Raw genomic sequence first — 26,878 nt, forward strand, 5'->3', positions numbered from 1 at the left:
GGGTGTGAATGCTAAGAGAGCATGGACGACTGGAAAGCACTGGAATATTGGATGAGAGTGACCTACATCATGATACTTCGTGCCAGATTAAAAAATTCGGAAATCTTAGCAGCAGCTCAGTGTTCCTTGAATACCATGAAGGCTGTGAGATATGAGCTGGAGAACTGCAACAGAGTTGTGGAGGCAGTGGCTAGCAGGATCATAGCAGGCGTTCTGACTGTCCGCACAACAAAATTTGTTGAGAAGCTGCAAAAAATGGTGCACCAAGATCCAGGCAAGGCAATGTGGACCTTGGCAAGAGAAATGGGCTTCAGAGTGGCAACTATGAAGAAAGTACTGAACAAGGATCTTCACTATTTCTCATACATGAGGCACAAGGGCCAACTACTCACCACCAAGGCCCAAGAAACAAAAGCCAAGAAACTCCTCAACAAGGTCAAACACCCAGTCAAGCCAGGGATGCTCTGGTTCTTCTCAGACAAGAAGAATTTCTGCCAGGACCAGTTGCACAACACGCATAACAACAGGTGGCTAGCCTGAAGTCTGCACGAAGTCCCGCACTTCATGTAGACCAAGTTCCCTCAGACTGTATTTACCTAGTTGTAATATACGGGAGGGGAGCTATGCTCGTGGTGACCCATCTTTGTATCTCTCCGCATCAAGTTTTATCTTAAAATCTTGTATAGTGTTAGCACATACTGTTTTGTTGTCTAATTTGTTCCATGTATTTATCGCTCTGTGTGGGAAACTGTTCCTTTTCAAGTTTTTTCTATAACTATCCTTTTTCAATTTTTTTCCGTGTCCTCTTGTTTTACCGTTGTCCCACATTAATAGGTCGTTCCTGTCTAAAACTTCTATTCCTTTCATTATTCTGTAGATAGTTAGCAAATCTCCTCTTTCTCTTCTTTGTTCCAGAGTTGGTAGGTTCAATTTGGATAGTCTTTGCTCATATGTTAGTTCGGCGAGTGTCGGTGCTAGTTTTGTTGTCGCTCTTTGTAATCTTTCTAGTTTCTTAATATTCTTTTTGGTACTGGGTGTCCAAAGTGATGCTGCATACTCGAGTTTTGGTCTTATTAGTGTAGTAAGTATTTTCCTTATCATTTCTTCGTCCATATAGGTAAATGCCACTTTGATTGCTCTCAATAAGTTGTAGGTTTCTCCGAACATCTTGTTTATATGCTTATCTGGTTTCATGTCCTTTCCAATCATCACTCCAAGATCTTTTTCATAGTTAGTTTTATTTATTTTTTCTTCCCCAATTCTGTAATCTTTTGATATTCTATTTTTACTCTTTCCAAATTCCATTATGCTGCATTTCTTAATATTGAATTTTACTTCCCATTTTTGAGTCCAATTCCATATTGTGTCCAGATCTTGTTGCAATGAGTTGCAGTCCTCTTCCGTTTTTACCTTCTTAAGTAATTTTGCATCATCTGCAAAAAAAATTATATAGCACTCCACGCCTTCATTCATGTCATTAATGTATACAGCGAACATGATCGGTGCCAGTACTGATCCTTGCGGGACCCCGCTTTTTACTTCTTCCCAGTTGGAATTTTTTTCTCTAATTACAACTCTCATTTTCCTCCCAATCAGAAAGTCTTTCATCCATTCCAATAATTTTCCTCTGATGCCACCTTTTGACTCTATCTTATTTATTAGTTTCCTATGAGGTACCTTATCGAATGCCTTTTGCAGGTCCAGAAAAGCACAGTCTGCCCATCCATCTCTTTCTTCTATTATGTCTACTAATCTTGAGTAAAAGCAAATCAGATTTGTTGTACAGGATCTCCCTTGTCTAAATCCAAATTGATTTGGGTTCAGTATAGATTTTTCTTCCAGGTACTTAACCCATCTGTTTTTGATCACTCTTTCACAAATTTTTGCTATTGTGCTTGTTAGTGAGACCGGTCTGTAGTTAGATGGATCTTCCTTATCACCTCCCTTATAAATTGGTACAATGTTTGCTTTTTTCCAGTCCAATGGTACTTTTCCTTCTTTAATTGATGATTTAATTATATCATATATTTTGTCAGTTAATTCTTCCATGCATTCTTTCAGTATCCAGTTTGCTATTCCGTCTGGGCCATGTGATTTTCTGACATCCAGGGTTTTAATTTGATCACTGATGGTCTTTGGGTGTGTTTCCACCATCTTTGAAGAGGGCTATAGTGTGTTGCTGTCCACTGTTGTCAAGCACTGGGTGGAGAGGATGGCTGTGGGAAGACCATATATGTGGCACCAGGACTCGGCTCCATGCCACACCTCCAGGGAAACCCAGAAGTGGCTGTCTGAGAACTTCTACGACTTCACCAGTCCCAACATCTGGCCACCCAACTCGCCTGACTGCAACCCCATGGACTATTATGTGTGGTGCATTTGAAAAAGACACTGATCGTACTGCCTGCAACACCAAGGACAAGCTGATTACCTAGATCAAACTGGTGAGCAGGTGTCTCAAAGGACACTGTGAAGGCCGTGGTGGAGGCTCAGGGCACTTTGAATTTTGAGAATATATCAATTTTCGGCTAAGATATTACATTTTTATTTCCTTTCTGAAAAAGTATCAAATTTATCCCGAACACCCTGTATCTCTCTCACACAGAGACACATACACACACAAATCTAATATACAAGAACCCAACCCATACCTGAGTATTCTATGCTGCAGTGTTTCTGGCATACTATGTATAATGTGATCCTGGAAGGTGTATACACATGAAGAATGAGATGTAAACACAAGATCTGTTAGCACGCAACTCTGAGCAATGGCCAGAGGGCAGGTCGGACTCTCGTTGCTCAGGAGGAAGGACACTTGGCACGCCTTTGAAGGGTTGGACAGATGATCTCGTTGCCACTGGTAACGGTGATACCGAAGGTGGTCATGCTTCATCGAATCGAATACCAGCAACCATCTAGAAATAGCAACATTACTCTTTTTTTTCTGTATAACAAGAAATGTGTTAGTATCCCTAAAAAGAGGTCAGTAAGATGAATAATCTATATCTTGTTGCACTGTACTATATTCCATAGCAATGCTACAGAAGTCCCTAAAATCTGACTCATATAAGTGTGTAATCAGTACTCGCATACTGGAGTATTTAGCTATATTCATTCACAGTTAACTAGATTAAAACTCTTCTAACAATCTTGTACATACAAAAACGATACTAACCTCCCCAACAGCCCTCCATGAACTGACATCATCAACTTCTGGGGTGACGAGTCAATGAATCGCAAAAATGAAAAACACTTTGGACTCTTTTCTGTGTTAGAAAGAAATAAAAGAGAACATATTGTTACAAACTTAAATGTCTTCGTCTTCTTCAAATTACTCACTATAACAAAACATCTGATTATCCCTATAATCCTATGGTATAATGAGTAGGGGGGAAAAAGCCTTTGGTATATGTATGTATTATGAGTAGTATGATATATGGGTATTATCATCTCTCAATATACAAAGGGCTTCTTCCCTTTTATAAGGGAGGTAACCAAGTCAAAGGCACATGCCTACATCCACCCCATTCCACTCCCATCCACCACCCTTCCCCACCCTCATCTTAGCTCCTCATGGATGACGGGTCATCTCTGTTTCCTGCCCACTGCCTGCCTGGGTCAGCAAGCAAAAAGACACATACATATACCAACAGCTTTTCCCCCCCCTTACAAAGGTAGCCAAAAAACATACATACATATACCAAGGCTTTTTCCCCCTTCCAAGGGAGGTAGCCAAAACGGGAAAGGCATAAAAACACTCCCACCCATTTCATCCCTAAATACACTCCACACCCCTCCCACCCTTCCTCTCATCTGAGCACCTCCTGGATGACGGGTCATCCCTGCACCCTGCCCACCGCCCTGGGTCAGAAGCAGTGTCGCAAGACACAGTACATCCACAGCAAGGCCGCTTCATTTAATCGGCGACCCCCCCTCTCCGTCCCCCTTTGCATATAAGGCGAGGACGGGGAGAAATCCCTTCGGGCTGCGTCAAAATTTACTCACACATACTACCCCACCCCCCACCCCCCGCCCATTCCTCCTCATGCAGTCACAACATCATCCATATACAACCATTCTCCACTCACCTCTGTCTTCCGTCCTCTCCCTTCTTTCCTCAACAGACATTCCCCTCTTCCCCAAAGCCCCCTTCACCCCATCCATCCACCTCATCCTAGGACGTCCCCTCATGTTCACTCCCTCCACATCTGCCTTCCATACCTCTTTTACTAGTCTTTCTTCACTCATTCTTTCCATGTGTCCAAACCATCCTAATATTCTTTCATCAACCCTCTCTCCCAAATCCTTTTTCACCCCTGTTCTCCTCCTCACCTCCTCATTTCTCACTCTATCTAGCCTAGTAACCCCCACCATACTTCTCAGACACCTCATCTCAAACACATTCAAACTCCTTCTCTCTTCTTCTCTTATGTTCCACGTTTCTGCCCCATACAGTGCTGTTGGCACAATCACTCCTTCATACAGTCTCCTCTTCGCATCCATTCCCAAATGTCTATTTCTCATTACACTCTTTAAACCACCAAGGCATTTACTCGCTTCTCTCAATCTACATTCTACCTCCACCTTCACTCCACCTTTTCCTGCTACACTTGCACCCAAGTATCTAAAACTATCCACTTCTCCAGCTCTCTCTTAATGTTCACTACTGCCACTTTCACCCTTGTACATTTCATAACCTTACATTTAACCCACATTTATCTTTAGCTTTCTTCTATCACATACTCTCCCAAACTCTGCCACCAGCTTCCTCAATCCCTCCTCTGACCCTGCCACAAGCGCAGTGTCGTCCGCAAACAACAGCTGGCTCACCTCCCACTTTTCTCCATTTTCTTTAACCATCTCCAATCCCTGACTCACTACCCTAGCATTCACCTCTCGCACCACCCCATCCATGTATAAGTTGAACAGCCAGGGCGACATAACGCATCCTTGACGAAGTCCCACCTTTACTTCAAACCACTCACTCTCTCCATTTCCAATCCTAACACATGCTCTACTACTCACATAAAAACTCTTGACAGCTCCCAAAAGCTTTCCTCCTATCCCATAAATCTGCATAACCTCCCACAGTGCCTTTCTGTCTACCCTATCATAAGCCTTTTCCAGATCCATAAAAGCCCAAAAAGCATCCTTCCCCTTTCCTATAGCTTTCTCACATATCTGTCTTACCACAAAGATCTGATCTACACAACCTCTACCCGTCCTAAATCCACACTGTTCCTCACCAATTACTCCTTCTGTTCCTCTCCTAATCCTCTCAATTAAGATTCTCCCATAAGCCTTCCCTACTACACTCAACAGGCTAATCCCTCTGAAATTACTACATTCACACTTGTCCCCCAAAAAACAATGTCATAAAATCCACTCCCACCCAATCCATCCCCACATACTTCACTCCCATTCAGCCCCCTCCCTCCCTCTTATCTTGGCTCCTCCTTTAATGTATTAATATTATGAAAATAAAAGGGAAACAAATGGGTGACATGGTAGTGAGATGGGTGGGGGAAGCATATGGTTTGCATAGCTACCTCCCTTATAAGGGGGAAGAAGCTTTTTGGTACATATAGAGAGGGGGGGATTGCCAATTAAATGAAGCAACCTTGCTGTGGATGTGCTGTGTCTTGCTGAATTGCTTATGACCCAGGGCAATGGGTGAGATGCAGGGTTGACCCATCATCCAGGAGGAGCCAAGAAAAGAGGGAGGGAGGGGTGGTGACTTAGTAAATGCCCTTGGTATATGTGTGTACTACTATTGTTATTATTAGTTTTTTCCTTCCTTATACGCTGCCCTATACTTTCTTCTTCCAAACCACAACACCAAATCCTTTCGCCAAGTGATTTACGGGGAAAAAGGCCCTTTGTAATTAGATAGATGTATAGGCTGAACTGGTGGACATAGCCAGATTCCTGGGGGCACATATTTCCTACATGAGATAACTGGAGCACCAGATTAATTAAGATGTACCGGATGCAGAGTTTAAAAAACTTCAACATAAAGCCATGTTGATATTATCTTCATGTGTTATTCAATGAATATATCTTGGTCTCTATGTATAATCTTTGGGTAGGGTTTGGATGATTCCAAGGTGTACCTACAAAGCTCCCATCATCCAGGAGGTGCCAAGATAAGAGGGAGTGTGGATGGGAGTGGAGTGTATTAGGGATGGAATGGGTGGGAATGGTTTTTATGCCTTTTTCTTTTTGGCTACATCACTTGTTAGGGGGAAAAGCCTTTGGTATATGCATGTATGTATGCATGTACCTACAAAGCTTTGTTCTGAAGAATTAGTATTTTCTCTTTGTTACTCTACAGGTGCTGTATGCAAAATAATATGTCCTTGCTCAACAGACATCCTCCTCTTGTTCAAAGCCCCTTTCATCCCATCCATCCATCTCATCCTCAGTTGTCCCCTCAAGTTCACTCCCTCCAACTTTGCCTTTCACACCTCTTCTACTAATCTTTCTTCACTCATTTTTTCCACGTGTCCAAACTATCCCAGTACTCTTTCATCAGCCCTATCTGCCATCCCCTTTTCCACCCCAGCTTTCCACCTCACCTCATTATTTCTTATCCTATCTAACCTTAATACCCCTACCATACTTCTCAGACATTTCATCTCAAACATATTCAAATTTTTCCTCTCTGCCTCTTTCAAATTCCAAGTCTCTGCCCCATTCAGTGTTGTCAGCACAATCATCCCTTCACATAATCCCCTCTTTGTATCCATTCCCAAGTGCCTATTTCTCGTTTACATTTTTTAGTCCTCCAAGGCATTTACTTGCTTCTCTCAATCTACAATTTACCTCCACCTCCACTCCTTCCACATGCAACTCCAAATACCTAAAGCTATCCACTTTCTCTAGCCTCTCTCCTTTCACTTACTTCCAACTCACTGCCATCCTCTCTCCTGTGCATCTCATTACCTTACTTTTACATACATGCATATATATACCAAGGGTTTTTTCCCCCTACACGGGGGTAGCCAAAAAGAAAAAAGGCATAGAAACCACTCCCACCCATTCCATTCCTATATATTCCACTCCCCTCCACCCTCCTCCCTCCCTCTTATCTTGGCACCTCCTGGATGACAGGTCATTACCTACATTTATCTTTCTATCATATACCTTCCCAAACTTTATCACTGACTCCCTTAATCCCCCATCTAACCCTGCTACAAACACAATGTTGTTAGCAACCTGGCTCACCTCATGCTTCTCTCCATTTTCTTTAACCCTTTCCAATCTCCTGCCCATAACTCTTCCATTTACCTTCCGCACAACCCTATTCACGTACACATTGAACAGCCATGGTGACATAACACATCCCTGACACAGCTCCACCTTTACCTCCAACCACTCATTCTCACCATTTCTATTTCTAATGGGAGGATGGGAAGAGTATTTTTGGGAGCTGTTAAATATGGAGGAGAACAGGGAGGGATTGAAGGTAGCAGTGGGAGATGCTACGAAATTGACAGTGATGGTGGACGAGGAAAAAATCCAAACCTACCTTCTTTTAAACTGTTGTGGATGTACTGTGTATTAAATATGGACAGTTTGTTGTACAGAATATGGTCTTTGCTAGGAAAGGCCCTATGCAGAAGAGCCTCTCGGAACACTAGTTTGGGGATCTGGTATGGCTCTGGGTGAAGAGTGAATGGAGAACGAACCTCTCTTCTTTCCAGCAATTCAGGATGATTACAAACCTGCAATTTAATGCAAAATAATCACTTGCAACTAAATATATACATATATATAAATATATATATATATATATATATAAATATATATATATATATATATATATATATATATATATATATATACATATACATACATACACATATATATATGACAATGGCAACATAGAAAAAAGAACATTTTATGACCAAACTGGAGCACTATAGCATGGCTGTCCTAAACAACAATTTATTCTTTTATTTTCTCACTCAAATTATTCTGTGCCAGCATGTGTATAGCTCTCATTATTCAAAAAATATGTTAATCAAACACACTAAAGTTAAGAGAAACTACAACATAAATCTGTCCCCTGAAAAGACAAAGTCCACCAGGCCTGACTGCAGTGTGGACACCACCCAGCCTTTCTCAGTTACCAGAAGAGGCTGGATGACCATATCACAGATAACTGTCCAGGATGCAACACTTCACCCCCAAACTATACAACACATGAAAGACTGCATTGTACATAATCACATATGCCAACAGCACAATATACACTCTTTGAAGGATTTGTGGGAAAATCCTATTCCAACTGTGGCATTCCTCAGGGAGGTAGGACTCCTCAGCCAGACATACATACATACATACATATACCAAGGCTTTTTCCCCCTTACAAGGGGGGTAGCCAAAAAGAAAAAGGCATAAAATCATTCCCACCCATTCCATCCCTGAATACACTCCACACCCCTCCACCCTCCCTCTTATCTTAGCACCTCCTGAATGACGGGTCATCCCTGCACCTTGTCCACTGCCCTGGGTCAGAAGCAGTGTCGCAAGACACAGCACATCCACAGCAAGGCCGCTTCATTAAATCGGCGACCCCCCCCTCTCCGTCCCCCCATTGCATAAAATGAGAGGACGGGGAGAAATCCCTTTGGGCTGCGTCAAATTTTGCTCACACATACTACCTCACCCCCCCATTCCACCTCATGCTATCCCAACATCATCCATATACAACCATTCTCCATTCACCCCTGTCTTCTGTCCTCTCCCGTCCTTCCTCAACAGACATTCCCCTCTTCCCCAGAGCCCCCTTCACCCCATCCATCCACCTCATCCTAGGATGCCCCCTCATGTTCACTTCCTCCACATCTGCCTTCCACACCTCTTTTACTAGTCTTTTTTCACTCATTCTTTCCATGTGTCCAAACCATCCTAATATTCTTTCATCAACCCCATCTCCCAGCTCCCTTTCCACCCCCGTTCTCCTCCTCACCTCCTCATTTCTCACTCTATCTAGCCTAGTAACCCCCATCATACTTCTCAGACACCTCATCTCAAACACATTCAAACTCCTCTCTTCTTCTCTTATGTTCCATGTTTCTGCCCCATACAGTGCTGTTGGCACAATCACTCCTTCATAGTCTCCTCTTAGCATCCATTCCCAAATGTCTATTCCTCATTACACTCTTTAATCCACCAAGGCATTTACTCGCTTCTCTCAATCTACATTCTACCTCCACTTTCACTCCACCTTTCCCTGCCACATTTGCACCCAAGTATCTAAAACTATCCACTTCCTCCAGTCACTCTCCCATAATGCTCACTTCCAGTCTACTGCCACTTTCACCCCTTGTACATCTCATCACCTTACTTTTACCCACATTTATCTTTAGCTTTCTTCTATCACATACTCTCCCAAACTCTGCCACCAACTTCCTCAATCCCTCCTCCGATCCTGCCACAAGCGCAGTGTCGTCCGCAAACAACAACTGGCTCACCTCCCACTTTTCTCCATTTTCTTTAACCATCTCCAATCCCTTGCATTTACCTCTCACACCACCCCATCCATGTATAAGTTGAACAGCCAGGGTGACATAACGCATCCTTGACGAAGTCCCACCTTTACTTCAAACCACTCACTCTTTCCATTTCCAATCCTGACACAAGCTCTACAAGCCAGACAGTCTAAGGAATGACAACAACAATGACAACATAATATTAAAATACACCAATTTAACCAAAACAAAAGTTTCGTCAATCAAATCACCTTCCTGAATTGCATGACAAGGTTCATGAGGGAGGATGTGACGGAGGAATTGGAAGATGAGGACGAGGAACCCATAGAGGTTCTTAGAAGTTCTTCAATGCTAATCTTGTTCTTGAGGCCATTATATAAGTACTTCTGCCGTAATGTCAGTGGACAATACATCATAATCTGTAATACATAAAATATGGACATTAGAGCATTCATAATCTAATACATTCCTTCTGTATGCACATACCTGATAAAGTGGTTAAATTTAGATAATTGGGTGCAAATGTGGCGGGAAAGGGAGGAGTGGAGGTAGAATGTAGATTGAGAGAAGTAAGTAAATACCTAGGGGGGATTAAAAAGTGTAATGAGAAATAGACATTTAGGAATGGATGCTAAGAGGAGATTGTATGAAGGAGTGATTATGTCGACAGCACTGTATGGGGTAGAAACATGGAGCATAAGAGAGAAAGAGAAGGAGTTTGAATGTGTTTGAGATGAGGTGCCTAACAAGTATGATAGGGGTTACTAGGCTGGATAGAGTGAGAAATGAGGTGACGAAGAGAATAGGGGTGGAAAGGGAGTTGGGAGATAGGGGTTGATGAAAGAGTATTGGTATGGTTTGGACACATGGAAAGAATGAGTGAAGAAAAATTAGTTAAAGAGGTGTGGAAGACAGAGGTGGAAGGAGTGAACATGTGGGGACAACCAAGGATGAGATGGATGGATGGGGTAAAAAGGGCATTGGGAAAGAGAGGAATGTCTGTTGAGGAAGGACAAGAGAACACAGTAGATAAGGGTGAGTGGAGAATGGTTGTGTATGGATGATGCTGTAATGCATGAAAGGGAGTGGGTGGGGGATGGGGGGAGGGAGCATGTGTGAAAAACAATTTGACACAGCCCAAAGGGATTTCTCCCTGTCTTCTCTTTTTCTGCATGAGGGGACGGAGAGGGGGGTTGCTGATTTAACCACTTCAGTACAAGTCAAACTGTCACGCGCAACATCGGCTGCCATATAAATGATTCATCACACTATTTGAATTACAAAATATAGTCACTGCTGTATTACTTGTTACCTTTTACTCTGAGTAATAATAAACACAGACAACATGATCAAACCAGTTCACAGAATTCGGGGCTAACTCATGTACAACTACATACATATACCAAAGGCTTTTTCCCCCTTACAAGGGAGGTTGCCAAAATACAAAGGCATAAAAACCACTCCCACCCATTCCATCCCTAATACACTCCAGTTCCCTCCACCCCCTACCCTCCCTCTTATCTTGGCACCTCCTGGATGACAGGTCATCCCTGCATCTTGTCCACATCAACGCCAGCATCATTGTGTATCCACTCACTCCTCATGACGCCTACAGAGGCATCACTGTACCGAAGTGGTTAATGAAGTGGCCCTCCTGTGGATGTGCTGTGTCTTGCGACACTGCTTCTGACCCAGGTCAGCAGGCAAGATACAGAGATGACCCATCATCCAGAAGGAGCCAAGATAAGAGGGAGGAAGGGAGGTGAATGGGAGTGGAGTATGTGGGGATGGAATGGGTAGGAGTGGATTTTATGCCTTTGTTTTTTGGCTACCTCCCATGAAAGGGGAGAAAAAGCCTTTGGTATATGTATGTATTATTCATGTGTATGAACATACATGTAAATATAATCATGTGTATCTGTATTCATCTTATGAATTATTTACAACAAACTAATCTATATTGAATACCAATATAACAATGATACAAAACCAATATCTTCATTGAAAATTAAATCAAACTGATCTCAGAGTTATCTAACCTCAATCTTGTCAGACAGTTCATTTTCAACCTCCGTTTTCACTCTTCTTAACATGAAAGGCTTGAGGATCATGTGAAGTCTGTTGAGATGTGCTGTACAAAAATAAACAAGTAAACAAATAAATTAAAAGATAACCATACCTTAATCACCATGAATACGTAATATAAAATTAGCCAGGTAGGACAAGAGCAAAAATTAATAAACATCTTCCAAATTAAAAGGTGCATGCCCTAGGATAACGATCTTACTTTCGTCAACCGCAGTTTTGTTTTCGACGTGGCCCTCAATATCTTTACTGAACCACTCGTTGAACCACTGGTGGGAATCAAACAGAGAAGGCATGATGAAATGCAGAAGAGCCCACAGTTCTGCCATGCTATTCTGAATTGGAGTTCCTGACAGCAGCAAACGGTTGCGGCAGCTGAAGCCTAGAAGCAGCTTCCACCTTTGACTGTGGATGAAAAACAACAATCAGCAACCTATTGGCCACATTATTTCTTCAACTATATACAACCACTCTCCATTCACTTCTATCTTTCGCACACTCTCTTCCTCTTGCATCCAACACCCCCTTAACACTGCATATCCCCCTCATTCTTGGGCTTGTTCTGTGATCCTGGACTTGTAGCAGGATCGGAGGAGGGATTGAGGTAGTTAGTGTGAGAGTTTGGGAAAGTGTGTGAGAGAAGGAAGTCGAAGATAAATGTGGGTTAAAGAAAGGTGATGAGATGTGCAAGGGAAGAAGGTAGCAGCAGACTGGAAGTGAGTATTAAGGGAGAGAGACTGGAGGAAATGGATAGTTTTAGATACTTGGGTGCAAATGTGACAGGAAAGGGAGGTTTGGAGGTAGAATGCAGATTGAGAGAAGCGAGTAAATGCCTTGGAGTATTAAAAAGTGTAATGAGAAATAGACATTTGGGAATGGATGATAAGAGGAGATTGTATGAAGGAATGATTGTGCCGACAGCACTATGGGGCAGAAACATGGAACATAAGAGAGGAAGAGGAGTTTGAATGTGTTTGAGATGAGGTGCCTGAGAAGTATGATGGGGGTTACTAGGCTAGATAGAGTGAGAAACAAGGTGAGGAGAAGAATGGGGGTGGAAAGGGAGTTGGGAGATAGGATTGATGAAAGAGTATTGGGATGGTTTGGACACACGGAAAGAATGAGTGAAGAAAGATTAGTAAAAGAGGTGTGGAATGGAAGGCAGAGGTGGAATGAGTGAAGATGAGAGTAACCACGGATGAGATGGATGGATGGGGTAAAAGGGGCATTAGGAAAGAAGGGAATGTCTGTTGAGGAAGGACGGGAGAGGACAGAAGATAGGGTTGAGTGGAGAATGGTTGTGTATAAATGATGCTGTGATGCATGAAAAGGAGTGGGTGGGGGATGGGGAGTGAGGAATTATGTGCGAAAAATAATTTGACACAGCTCGAAGGGATTTCTTCTCAGCTTCTCCATTTCTGCATAAGGGGATGGAGAGGGGGGGTCACTGATTTAATGAAGCAGCCTTGCTGTGGATGTGGCGTCTTGCAACACAACCTCTGACCCAGGGCAGTGGGCGAGATGCAGGGAGGATCCATCATTCAGGAGGAGCCAAGATAAGAGGGAGGGAGGATAGGAGTGGTGTATGTTAGAATGAAGTGGGTGGGAGTGGATTTGATGCCTTTGATTTTAGCTATTTCCCCTCTAAGTGGGAAAAAGCCTTTGGTATATGTACGTATGCGTGACATCCATCCAACCCAGGTGCCTTACCTGCTCTCATCATCTTAACAACTGTCTTCACCTCATCTTTCCTTATATCTCCTCCATTTTCCTCACTCATCACTGCCATTTTCTTAGTACTTCCCACTGCAACTACATATACCAAAGGCTCTTTCTCCCTTACAAGGGAGGTAGCTAAAAAACAATGGCATAAAATCCACTCCCACCCATTCCATCCTCACATCCCCAATCATTCCATATAATAAAAACCAATGATAGACATCTGAGAGAACCATTTCCTACTTAACTTTTTCAAAGCCCAATAACATCCAGGAGGTGCTAAGATAAGAGGGAGGGTGGAGGGGTGTGAAGTGTATTCAGGGATGGAATGGGTGGGAATGATCTTATGCCTTTTTCTTTTTTGGCTACCTCCCTTGTCAGGGGGAGAAAGCCTTGGTATATGTATGTATGTATGTATGTATGTATGTATGTATGTAATAACACCCCGACTTCTATCTAGAGGTGCACTCTTATGTAGGCTGACAATTGGTCTTTCCACCCAGCTCAAGATCTCTATCAAGTGCAGGGGTCACCAAACTACGGCCTACATGCTGGCTACGCCCCACAAGGTCAGTTCATCTGGCCCACCACCACATTGTGCATGTAATTTTTTTTTCATGAACTTTTTGGTAAATAAATTAGTGGTCTTTATTTATCTTTTTTAATTCACTGTATTATATTGAACTAAGCTCACTGGCCAAGCAGGTTAGGATGTTGTTACTTGTGGTGAAAGTAAAGGGGATGGCAGTTCGAACCCTGCCAAAGGCAAAGTTGAACCAAGGGCACGGTTCATTAAATTCCATGCTACAAAGTCCTCTGAAAGGGGCACTGTCCTAGCCTCCTGATAGGGGGGAGTTTATGATGACGTTAAACCAATCATATTGGACTAAGAGGTTATGTGGCCCATGGTCATCATTCTCTCAGTTGTCTGGCCCACCAGGACAAAAGTTTGGGTGACCCTGATGAAGTGTAACTATGTCTCCCCCCTCCACCATATATATATATATATATATATCTATATATATATATATATATATATATATATATATATATATATATATATATATAAATAGATATATAGATATAAATAGATATATATATATATATATATATATATATATATATATATATATATATATATATACATATATATCTATATATATTTTTTTTCCATAAGGAGTGTTACAACAAGAAACTGTTCCACTCCTTTTACACCTCTTAACAGCCGATATAAAAACAATTATAAAACACATACAACAATATAGTTTCTTCCTGGGAGGGCCCAGGATCACTGTTAGCCACCATGGTGTCAAGATTTCTCATTTAATGAAGCACTTACCATCACTTGTCTTTGTCCTCATATCATACAAAACTTACCTGTTGATGCTCTTGATTGCCTGAGCTTCATCCAAAACCATGTAGTTCCACTTCAGCCGGTTGAGGAACTTGAAGTCTTGAATGACGATCTGATAACTTGTAATGACAACATGGAAGCTTGCATCCCGTGTACCCAGGTTTTTAGTATCAAAAAATTTTCTGAGATTTTTTCTTTCTTCTGGATTACCCCAGTATGGCACAACCTAAATAACATAAAGAAAAAGTTGAAGATACACAATTTTTTCCTCCAAAAAGATTATATATATATATATATACACATACATACCAAGATTTTATATATATTTATTGGATAAATTTGGATATAAGAAGAAAATTGGCAAGAACTGGTTTACCAACAGAGTGGTTAATGAATGGAATTGACTTAGTAACTATCTAGTAGTGAGAGCAGAAACTATCAGTTTATTTAAGAGAAGGTTAGAACACTTTATGGATGGGGATGACAGGTGGTAATAAACACGAAACTGTACAATAGGCCTTATGGTCTTTTGCAGTCTCCTTCATTCAGATATTATATTTATATATTTGCACAGAGTGCAGTTGTATTTTGCTGTACTGTCTCATAAGGGGACGGAGAGGGGAGGTCACCGATTTAATGAAGTGACCTTGCTGTGGATGTGCTGTGTCTTGCAACACTGCCTCTGACCCAGAGCAGTGGACAAGATGCAGAGATGACCCGTCATCCAGGAGGTGCCAAGATAAGAGGGAGGGTGGAGGGGAGTGTAGTGGATTAGGGATGGAATGGGTGGAAAAGGTTGTTATGCCTTTTTCTTTTTGGCTACCTCCCTTGTAAGGGGGAAAAAAGCCCTTGGTATATCTATGTATGTATGTCTCAGCATGGCAGGGGGCAGGCCCTTCATCTAAGAGGTGGTAAGAAAGTGACATCAAATAGGTTTTCGTGTGGATGCAAGACATTCCTTGTATATTCAAGGTCCTCCTTTAACCCCCATCCACCCACTGCATTCCTAGTCTTCCTCTCAAGTTCCCACCATTTGCTTCCACTTTCTACATTTTTTGCAAGTCTTTCCTCAATCATTCTTTTTATATGCCTAAACTACATTAGCACTCACCCTTAAGTGAGTGCTAATGTAGTTTAGGCATCCAAGAGGTGCCAAGATAGGAGGGAGGGAGGAGGGTGGATGGGAGTGGAATATATGGGAAATGAAATGGGTGGGAGTGATTTCTATGTCTTTTTCTTTTTGGCTACCCCCACATGTAGGGGGGAAAAAGCCTTTGGTATATGTATGTATGTATGTACATTAGCACCCGTTGATCTACTCCATCCAACAATTTTCTTTCCACATCCATTCCCTGCCTCACTTCAACAAGAGTAATATGACTTGAAATCCTTCCCTTTTTTTTTCTCCTATAAAGAGTAACGGCTAAATAAAACAAATTGAAGGTGGTCTCTCTCACATGAACAGGCATCTTCGCCTCACACCTTCCTTCTCTATCTCCTCACCATTATGATATACTTTATAAACTTGATTCAGGACAGCAACACAATTTCTCATTCACCCACAGAACAAACTCGGAATTCGAGAGGGCCTTGGACTTTCTTTGGTCTCGAGTCTGTCAGGCATTCCTCAAAACATGATCCAAACAGCACCACATGATTGTTCCAAACATCCATCAAGACAAACGTCTAAAGGTTTTTGTGAGCTACCATCTTGCTGTGGATGTACTTTGTCTTGCAATACTTAAACTTGTCACACCACATATTCCCCTTGCTGACTCACAACACGGTTTTAGGCCACTACACTCCACAAACACTCTTCTGATAAACCTCACACAAAGAATTTTAGATGGCATCAATTCAGATAGGCCCCACCACAGAACACTTCTTATAACATTAGACATTAGTAAAGCTTTTGATGCTATCCCCCGCCACAACCTAACAAATAAAATATATAACAAAGACATGCACAATAACACCAAAAGATGGCTGGCCAATTATCTGGCAGGTAGGAATGCTTACGTGTCATATAATGGCCAATCATCACACATCAGAAACATTAAGAATGGAGTACCACAGGGCTCTGTTCTATCCCCCATGCTCTTTAATCTATACATGCATGACTTACCCACACCAGACACCTTAGAAATACAAATCTCTTCCTACGCAGACGACATAACAATCACATGCACACATCGTAACACAGACAAAGCTGCAGAAATAATCCAGCCATACCTTGATACACTCAATACATGGTTTATCACAAACAGACTCAAAATAGCTCCAACCAAATCTACAGCAACACTTCTCACCAACTGGACAAAAGAACACAAATACATACCTCATCTCTACATCAACAACACTCTAATACCACACACAAACACACCGAAAATTCTTGGTGTAACATACGATACATCCATGTCTTTCAAACAACACATCACAAACATAAAAAACAAATGCACACCTAGACTTAACGCACTTAAGTCAATCGCTGGAACAACATTTGGACAAAACAAAGAAACTAATACAACAATATACAAATAATGCATATGCTCAGTGATGAATTATGCGAGTCCTGTATGGGCTCCTAATCTCAGTGAGACACACCACAACACCCTTCAAATCATACAAAACAAAGCCCTAAAAACAATTACAGGCTGCACAAATACAACACCTACAGACCATTTACACCATGAAACAAAAGTCCTCAAAGTCAAGGACCACCTCGACATGAGAGGCACACAAACACTTACCGCAGCCACCACAAACACATCACACCCACTACACTACATAGCAGAACACCCACACACACCAAGAAACATTAAAAAGCCACCACAAACACATCACACCCACTACACTACATAGCAGAACACCCACACACACCAAGAAACATTAAAACAACACCCAAAGACCTGTATCACACACAGATACTCTCTTCTCTTCCTCCACAACCACCAAATACCAGCCTCCAGAAACATATTCATAATCATATCACTCACCGCTCCATTAACACACTGAAAGACAACACACTGCTGCATGCCAGACCCCCTGATATCCACCCTTCTGAATCCTCTCTCCCACAAAAGGACAGAATCCAACTGGCCAGACTGCGGTGCAGCCACCACCCAGCACTTCTAAGCTACCAGAAGAGGCTGGATGACCGCATTGCGAACAGCTGCCCAGTATGTAACACTTCACCCCATACCATACAACACATAATGGAAGACTGCATTATACACAATCATGCATGCAAACAACACAACATACACTCTATAAAGGATTTGTGGGAAAACCCAGTTTCGGCTGTGGCATTCCTTGGGGAGACGGGACTGCTTGGACAGACGGTCTAGGGAACGACAACAACAACAACAACACTGCTTGCTGTGGATGTGTTGTGTGTCTTGTGACATTGCTTCTGACCCAGGGCAGTGGACAAGATGCAGGGATGACCCGTCATCCAGGAGGTGCCAAGATAAGAGTAAGGGAAGAGGGTAGAGGGGAGTGGAGTATGTAGGGGATGGAATGGGTGGGAGTGGTTTTTATGCCTTTGTTTTTTGACTACCTCCCTTATAAGGGGTAAAAAAAGCCTTTAGTATTTGTATGTATGTGCTATTTATCTATCTACACACCAAGGGCTTTCCCCTCCTTATAATAAGGGAGGTACATACATACATATATCAAAGGCTTTTTCCCCCTACACGGGGGGTAGCCAAAAAGAAAAAGGCATAGAAACCACTCCCACCCATTCCATTTCCTATATATTCCACTCCCCTCCACCCTCCTCCCTCCCTCTTTTCTTGGCACATCCTGGATGATGGGTCATCCCTGCATCCTGTCCACTACCTTGGGTCAGAAGCAGTGTCGCAAGACACAGCACATCCACAGCAAGGCCGCTTCATAAATTCAGCGACTCCCCCTCTCCGTCCCCTCATGCAGAAAAGGTGAAGACGGGGAGGTATCCAAGACAAAAACATGTACTTCCTCCTACTCATTCCACTCCCATCCACCACCACCACTGTCTCCCTATCATCTTAGCTCCTCATCTACTTGTGCAGTAGTTCACTCTCAGATGAGAATGAACTCTTGCACAAATACATCTAACCATCTATGTACTGCTTGAACTCAGAAAATATCAACAATCTTTTTCCATTCTTAATTTATTCACCAAGGTGCATGTCAATCAACTCCAGTTTTGCACATCACAATACCTCAAAAGTAGGAACAAATCTGGCAATTTCCCCTGTCCAGTTATGAAGTGTTGATGCTGGTGTGACAATCAAAAATGGACCCCAGGAATCTGCACGAGAAGAGAAGACATTATGTATCAAGATTTACATATACAAATCTCAATTCACACACCTCGATAAAGAGGACATTTTGACAGGAAAAAAGCCATCCTGTTCTCTGGGACTGAAATTAGCTACCAAAAAAATATAACAGTCAGAGAAATATCTTGTATTTTCAGAGCAATTTCACATTACTAAAAACCAAATAATACAGTTAAATCTACTTACCATACTCTTCACATATGTGTCCAAGAAAAGCAATAGACTGCACAGTTTTGCCCAAGCCCATCTCATCTGCCAGAATTCCATTTATACCCTGCACACAAAGCAGACAAGTCAATCTATAATTACACACTGTTAGTAAAACCTTCCTGAAGGATCAAATTAACATATATAAACATGTGGTTATACACAGAGAGCTGATGATAACAAATACAGTGTTTAGGAAGAAAATCAAGCATAAGTACACATGGAAGAGGGTAGTGGATGGAAGGGTGAGAGATAGGGCATTAATGGACTGTACAGTGGTGATGATGATGATGATGATGATGATGATGATGATGATATGGTTTAACGTCACACACTCTCCCCCTAACGGGAGGCTAGGACGGTGCCCCTCAGAGTGGGCTTTGTAGCGTGGAATTTAATGAACCATGCCCTTGGTTCAACTTCGACGGTGGCAGGATTCGAACAGCCCTCACCTCAACCAACGACGCCCTAACCCGCTCAGCCAGCGAGCTTCCTGTATAGTGGTAACCAGGAGAATAGTAGGAAGAGTTCAGGAGGTACTCATATATGTTCTAAGGGGAGGGAATTGGGAATATTAGATCATTTTTTGGTGGAAGGTAAGTTGAGAGTGAAGGACAGATAGAGAAAGAGGAAAAGGACAGAAGGTAGGGAGGTACTTAAAGTAAACTGCTTAAATGAGAAAGAAAAGCATGACTTATCTATTAGGGTGGGCATTTTTGCGCCCGCGCCATAACACACCTAAATTCGAAATTCGAAATGCTAAAAAGTGTGCACCTACGAAAAATCAAAGTTCAAATTTCACGCACCTCAATGACGATATTTACCATAGAATGAAGCCAAGCACTGCGGTATATTCATTGAGTAAGCCTAACTCGTGCCAGGAGTTTACTGTTTTTATTCACATGTTAAAGAAAACTGACAACTCTGTTTAGTGTTGTGATTCAATTCCAACAGTATGAAAAAAGTGCTCACCTAGCAGTCATGGAGAAAATTTCGGAGAGTACTTTTTTGCTCACATGCATTTTTTCTGAGGACAAGGACTGGAAAAGGAGAAGGAGTACAAGAAGAAGTTGAGAGAGGAGTGGGAGAGAGTGAAGGATAGAGTTGAACTTGGAGTGGAGGAGGAATGGGTATGGTTCAAGGAGGGAATCACAAGGTGTGCAAAGATGGGGTGTGGAACAAGGAGGATGGGAGGAAATTGAAGGAAGGGTAGTGAGTGGTGGGATGAGGAAGCAAATAAGGTTGTGGAAGAGAAGAAGCAAACATTCACAGACTAGTTACAAAATAGGACAAGAGAATCATATGAGAGGTACAAAGAAAAGAAAAGAGAAGCACAGCATAAGATAAAGGAGGCAGAGAGGAGAGCAGATGTGAAATGGGGTAAGAGTATGACAGAAAATTTTGAAAGTAATAAAAAGATGTTTTGGAAGGAAATCAAGAGAGGAAGAGGAGGTGAATCAAGTAGAGAAGAAAAGGTAAAAAGTGTAGAAGGAGAGATGATAAAGGAAGAGTTGGCAGTAAGAGGAAGATGGGCAGAGTATTTTAGGGAACTGCTAAATGTGAAGGAGGATAGGGAGGGAAAGGTAGTTGCAGTGGGAAACACTAAGAAAATGAGAGTGATGAGTGAGAAAAATGGAGGAGAAATAAGGAAAGATGAGGTGAAGGCAGTTGTTAAGATGATGAGAGCAGGTAAGGCACCTGGGTTGGATGGGTGTCATGTAGAATGTCTATAAAAGGGAGGTACAATAATGGTGGACTGGATGGTGAGATTACTTAATGTTTGTTTAAATGAGGCTTGAGTGCTGGAGGACTGGAGGAGTGCTTGTATGGTTCCACTTTACAAGGGAAAGGGGGACAAATGTGAGTGTAGTAGTTTCAGTGGGATTAATTTGTTAAATGTAGTTGGGAAGGCTTTTGGGAGGGTTTTGATTGAGAGGATTAGGAGAGGAACTATGTGGGTTTAGGAGAGGTAGGGGTTGTGTGGATTAGATTTTTGTTGTAAGAGATTTGTGAGAAAGCTTTAGCAAAACGTAAGGATTTTTTGGGGGGCTTTTATGGATTTGGAAAAGGCTTATGACAGGATAGACAGGAAGGCACTGTGGGAGGTATTGCAGATATACAGGATAGGACGAAAGCTTTTAAGAGCAGTCAAGAGTTTTTACAAGAGTAGTAGAGCCTGTGATACAATCAGAAATGGAGAGAGTGGGTGGTTTGAGGTAAAGGTGGGACTTCGCCAGGGATGTGTTATGTCACTTTAGTTGTTCAATTTATACATGCATGGGGTGGTGCAAGAAGTAAATGCAAGGGTAATGGGTCAGCGATTGGAGATGGTTAAAGAAAGTGGAGAAAAATGGGAGATAAGCCAGTTGTTGTTTGCTGACGACACTGCGCTTGTGGCAGGATCGGAGGAGGGATTGAGGATTTTAGTGTCAGAGTTTGGGAAGATGTACATAAGGAGGAAGTTAAAGATAAATGTGGATTAAAGTAAGGTGATGAGATGTACAAGGGGAAAAAGTGGCAGTAGACTGGAAGTGAGCATTAAGGGAGAGAGACTGGAGGAAGTGGATAGTTTTAGATACTTGTGTGTGATTGTGGCGGGAAAGGGAGGAGTGGAGGTGGAGACAGAATGTAGATTGAGAGAAACAAGTAAATGCCTTGGTGGATTAACCCTTCCATACGGTGCCGCCTACGTAGGCGTCATGAGGAGCAAGTGGATTCGCGACGCTGCCATATCGGCATCTTGATTATATTTATTGTAGTCGCCCCTGTTTTTTTACATTCTCTCAAATGTGCCCTGAATCCCATTCTCTGTGGTTTTCAAAATTCGCGGGTGAAAGAGAGAACGATCGATATAAGCGGTGACTATATTTTATGATGCGAGTATTATTACAACACGTCGTACGGCTGGCATTGGCTGCTGCCCGCGAGATTTAAGTCCCGTACTGAAGTGGTTAAAAAGTGTAATGAGAAATAGACATTTGGGAATGGATGCTAAGAGGAGATTGTATGAAGGAGTGATTGTGCTGACAGCACTGTGTGAGGCAGAAACATGGAACATAAGAGAGGAAGAGAGGAGGAGTTTGAATGTGTTTGAGATTAGGTGCCTGAGAAGTATGATAGAGGTTACTAGGCTGGACAGGGTGAGAAATGAGGAGGTAAGGAGGAGAACAGGGGTGGAAAGGGAGTTGGAAAATAGGGTTGATGAAAGAGTATTCGGATGGTTTGGACACATGAAAAGAATGAGTTACGAAAGATAAGTAAAAGACGTGTGGAAGGCAGAGGTAGGAGTAGTGAACATGAGGGGGCGACCAAGGATGAGATGGATGGATGGGGTAAAAGGGTATTGGGAAAAGGAGAATATCTGTTGAGGAAGGGAGAGGATAGAAGACAGAGGTTATTGGGGAATGGTTGCATATGGATGATGCTGTGATGCATGAATGGGAGTGGATGGGTGAGGGAGTACATACATACATATACCAAAGGCTTTTTCCCCCTTACAAGGGAGGTAGCCAAAAAGGGATTATGTTTGAAAAATAATTTGATGCAGCCCAAAGGGATTTCTACCCGTCTTCTCTTTATCTGCATGAGGGGATGGAGAGGGGGGGGGGGGTTCGCTGATTAAACGAAGTGGCCTTGCTGTGGATGTGCTGTGTCTTGCAACACTGCTTCTGACCCAGGGCAGTGGAAGATGCAGGGATGACCCATCATCCAGGAGGACCCAAGATAAGGAGGGAGGGGGCTGAATGGGAGTAGAATATGTGGGGATGGAATGAGTGGGAGTGGATTTTATATCTTTGTTTTTTGGCTACCTCTCTTGTAAGGGGGAAAAAACCCTTTGGTATATGTATGTGTATATATACATATATGTACACACACTGATGCATTAAAGAAGCAATACTTACAAAGTAGTACAGGTTGGCTAACCAATTCATCCCTTTGAGCTGATAACTTTTAAGTTTGCCTTTGAAGATAGAAGGTTGCGCATGATCTTTCTGGTCCTTACCGGGAATAATACCACTTTTGGGAGCTAACATCCCTCCTCCACCTCCTCCTTCTCCCATATCCCCTTCGCCTGTACTTCTAAACATACTCAAACGAGTCTGCTGGTTTGAATAAGCTTCCTGGGCTGTCTTCAGAGCTTGGGCTTTCAAAGCTTCGCTGAAATTCAAAAGCAAGAAATTACATTAATTCATGACAATAAAAACAACAGCTAATTCTATGTATATAGTAAGAAATTTATGCTCATCGTATCAGTGCACTAAACTAGAATTCTGATACATTCCAATGATGCAAAACATTATAAGTTGAAAGGAATTCACACGTGTTTTGTGAATTTAAATGATCCTGCAAGTAAATTTGTGCAGAGGTAAAGTGATGAGATGTTCTAGGGTTGATGTCAGCAATATGTTGGATGCAAGTTTGTCGCTAGGCGAGCAGGTTAGGGTATGGAGGTCGAGGTGATGGTGGTTTGAACCTTTGCCACTGGTGAGTTGAACCAAGGGCATGGTTTATTAAATTTCACACTACAAAGCCTCTGTAAGGGGTACTATCCTAGCTCGCTCATAAGGGGGAGTTTTGAGACATTAAACTGAATCATGTGACAAGGAATGGAGCCGTGGAAGTGGAAATGAAATGTAAAGTCCAGGAAGTGAGTAAATATTGGAGAAAGGGAGGACGAAAAGTGTCATATAAACTTAGCATCTGGAAATACAACCTATCATACCTGTCATATTCATCAGAGGTAGACATTGGAAAAGAACTTCCATCTTCTTCCAGCTGTTTCAGGATGCTACTAGTATCTTCATCATTCTCCAAACCAGCTGCTCCTAGCTTGTTCTTCATGAAATGAGCATACAACTCTGGCAGTGTTATCAAGAAGTTGAGTTTTCTCTGTTGCCGTTTCACCTGAGAAAGAATTTCTTGATATTTTATCTGAATTAAACACACACACACACACATACATACAGTGCGTGCAAAAACTATACAATAACTTAAGAACAAACTAGATGCTGAAAGATGCAAAGATGGATCACTATGAGCATAGCTCTCTTCCCGTATAATAAAACTAGGTAAATACAACTAGGTAAACTAGGTAAATATATTATTGTATGTAAGACAGATAAGTGGTAGGGTGGTGAGATAAAATTTACACAGGGAACTGTTGGAGTTTTATTACTCTCGTTTCATCTTCATCAAGACTTCTTCATGTATTCTGAAGAAGTCCTGGTGAAGACACATCACTAATACTCCAACAATTCCCTGTATTTGCCTCATCACCCTACCACTCATACATACATATACCAAAAGGCCTTTTCCCTCTAATAAGGGGGTGGCCCAGCCAAGGCATATATATCTATACCCACTACACATTCATTAAATATATTCATTGTCTCTCCAACTTTTAGCACCTTGTGAATGAAGGACCATTCATGTTCTGTGCCACAATGCTCAGGTCAAGACAATGTAGTAGGATGGCTTCGCAGTGCTATTCCATCCATTGTTTGCACAATAAATTCATTATAAAACTTAGACTAGGCATATCACTCTTATAATTACTGTATTGCATTATCATCAGTGTATCACTGTAAAACTTAGACTAGGTGTATTACTCATAAAAGTACTCTATTGTATTATTGTCAGTATATCACTGCTATTTCAATAAACCTATTATTATTATTATTTTATTTATTAAAACTGGTTTACTCTCACCGCTCAATTTTATGGGGACCCCCCCAACCCCCCAACACACACACACACTTTCAACGAACGGACGGCTTGAAGAACGCTCTGAAGAAAAGTGCAGATTGTGGATCCCAACGCAAAGAGAAGTGCCTTTTTGTATTTGCAGGGTGGGGGGAAATTGCTCGTGGGGTAGTGGGAAAGTAAGGAAAGAGGAGAGGGGGAGGGATTGCTGGGGAAATGGAAGGTAATGAGGAGGTGGAGGAAATGGCCCTGACGGGCCGCCGTAAGGTAGACAAACGACCCCAAGACGAGTTGGATGATAACGACATGTCTAATAGGAATGTGAAGATTAGAGGTATAGATAGGAGCAATATAGCAGAAAGTGATGAGAATATTTTCAAGGGATTTAAAGAGAGTGGGGGGGACACAAACCCCCCCCGACTGACAAGACTAGAGAAGAAGGTTGATAAGGTGATCGAGGACTTGGAGAGTAGGTTAGGTCATATGAACACCATTTATTTGGAAATTCGTTAACAAAAGTGGATAGTGAAAAAGATCTCGGCGTAATTATCAGTAACGACCTCAAATCATCCAAGCAGTGTATTTCAGCCTCTGAGAAAGCAAATAAGATTCTGGGATTGATTGCGCGATCTTTTGATTTCAAAAGTCCATCACTCATTAACAAGCTATATAAATCGTTAGTTCGTCCACATTTGGAATATGCTGTTTCCGTATGGTCACCGAATCTCATTAAAGACATTGACAGACTGGAAAAAGTACAACGGCGAGCCACAAAACTGATTCCAAATATCAAAAATAAATCATACGAAAATCGACCTAAGCACATGAATCTGTTTTCCCTAAAAAAGCGTAGACTCAGAGGTGACTTGATACAGGTCTTTAAGATTTTAAAGGGAATTGACAACATCAAAAGTGACAAAATTTTCACATTGAATGAGAATCAGACAAGAAACAATGGTCTCAAACTGTCCGGAAATAGATTCAATTTGGAAGTAGGTAGAAACAACTTTGCCAACCGTGTAGTTAATGAATGGAATAAACTTCCTGCACAGGTAGTGCAATGTAGTTCAGTTCGAAGCTTTAAGAATAATTTAGATAAATACCTAAGTAAGATGCTGTAATTATTATAATTTATGTTATATTATTTGTTTTTGTTTTGTTATAATTTGTCTGTCTGATTTTTATTTATTATTAGTTATATGTCAATTTATTATCATTTACTATTTACCTGTTTGTTTGTTATTCAACTATACCAATGCATTTATTTATGTATTTTAATTGTTATTTACATTGTTATAGTTTTAATTTATTATTAATATGATTTTTATTTTTTTATTTATTTTTTTTTTTTTGCATCCGACCTAGATATGGATCAAAAGGTCTCCTGTCGGCATGCTTTGCCTTTGTAATCCTTTGTAATCCTTTTACAAAGGGTTGAAAGATTGGAAGAACTGGAAAAGGCGAATAAAAACTTAACTGATGAAATAGAAGACCTAAAAAGACAGTTAAGAGAGGTAAAGGGGGAGAATGAGGAATTGAAGAAGAATAGTAAAGAAAACAGAGAAACGATAGCTAAAGAAAGTAAAAATTGGAAGGAAACTCAAGAAGGAAATAAGATTTCATTCACTGACATAGTCAAACAGCAATTGAAAGAACATACTGAAGACTCAGTTATTAAAGTGATGAGACAAAAGGAGAATATAGTAAGGGATTTAGCAGACAAGAAGAAATGTATAATTATATTAGGAATGGAAGAGAAACACAACACAGATAGAACCACAAGAATCAAAGAGGAAAATGAAAAAGTAAGCCAATTACTAGAATCAGTTCAGGAAGATGAACCAGGAATTATGAAACAAATCGAAGAGAAATTTAGACTCGGAAAGTATAGCACAGACAAGACCAGACCAATTAAGATTAAATTCAAGTCACAAACAACGGCAGAGAATATCTTATCCAAAACAGGGAAACTAGCAACAAGTGAA

At 41.6% G+C, this 26,878-nt stretch overlaps 1 protein-coding gene across 4 annotated transcripts in view; it reads right to left on the reverse strand.

Moving 5' to 3' along the window:
* Window positions 1-26,878, reverse strand: part of Ino80 (chromatin-remodeling ATPase INO80) — a 278,764-nt gene that overhangs the window by 228,278 nt on the left and 23,608 nt on the right. For all 4 annotated transcript variants that reach the window (XM_076188214.1, XM_076188215.1, XM_076188217.1 and 1 more), the window contains 11 exons: window positions 23,914-24,095; window positions 23,093-23,348; window positions 19,170-19,257; window positions 18,864-18,952; window positions 14,682-14,884; window positions 11,788-11,990; window positions 11,540-11,631; window positions 9,752-9,919; window positions 7,532-7,727; window positions 3,176-3,266; window positions 2,652-2,915 (listed from right to left, as the gene is read on the reverse strand). In XM_076188214.1, the coding sequence (XP_076044329.1) occupies window positions 2,652-2,915; window positions 3,176-3,266; window positions 7,532-7,727; window positions 9,752-9,919; window positions 11,540-11,631; window positions 11,788-11,990; window positions 14,682-14,884; window positions 18,864-18,952; window positions 19,170-19,257; window positions 23,093-23,348; window positions 23,914-24,095 (1,832 nt within the window). The remainder of the gene's footprint in view (window positions 1-2,651; window positions 2,916-3,175; window positions 3,267-7,531; window positions 7,728-9,751; window positions 9,920-11,539; window positions 11,632-11,787; window positions 11,991-14,681; window positions 14,885-18,863; window positions 18,953-19,169; window positions 19,258-23,092; window positions 23,349-23,913; window positions 24,096-26,878) is intronic.

The sequence above is a fragment of the Oratosquilla oratoria genome, chromosome 7 (genome assembly GCF_046742065.1).
Source record: "Oratosquilla oratoria isolate Oo_2021 chromosome 7, ASM4674206v1, whole genome shotgun sequence".
NCBI classification, from domain to species: Eukaryota; Metazoa; Arthropoda; class Malacostraca; order Stomatopoda; family Squillidae; genus Oratosquilla; species Oratosquilla oratoria.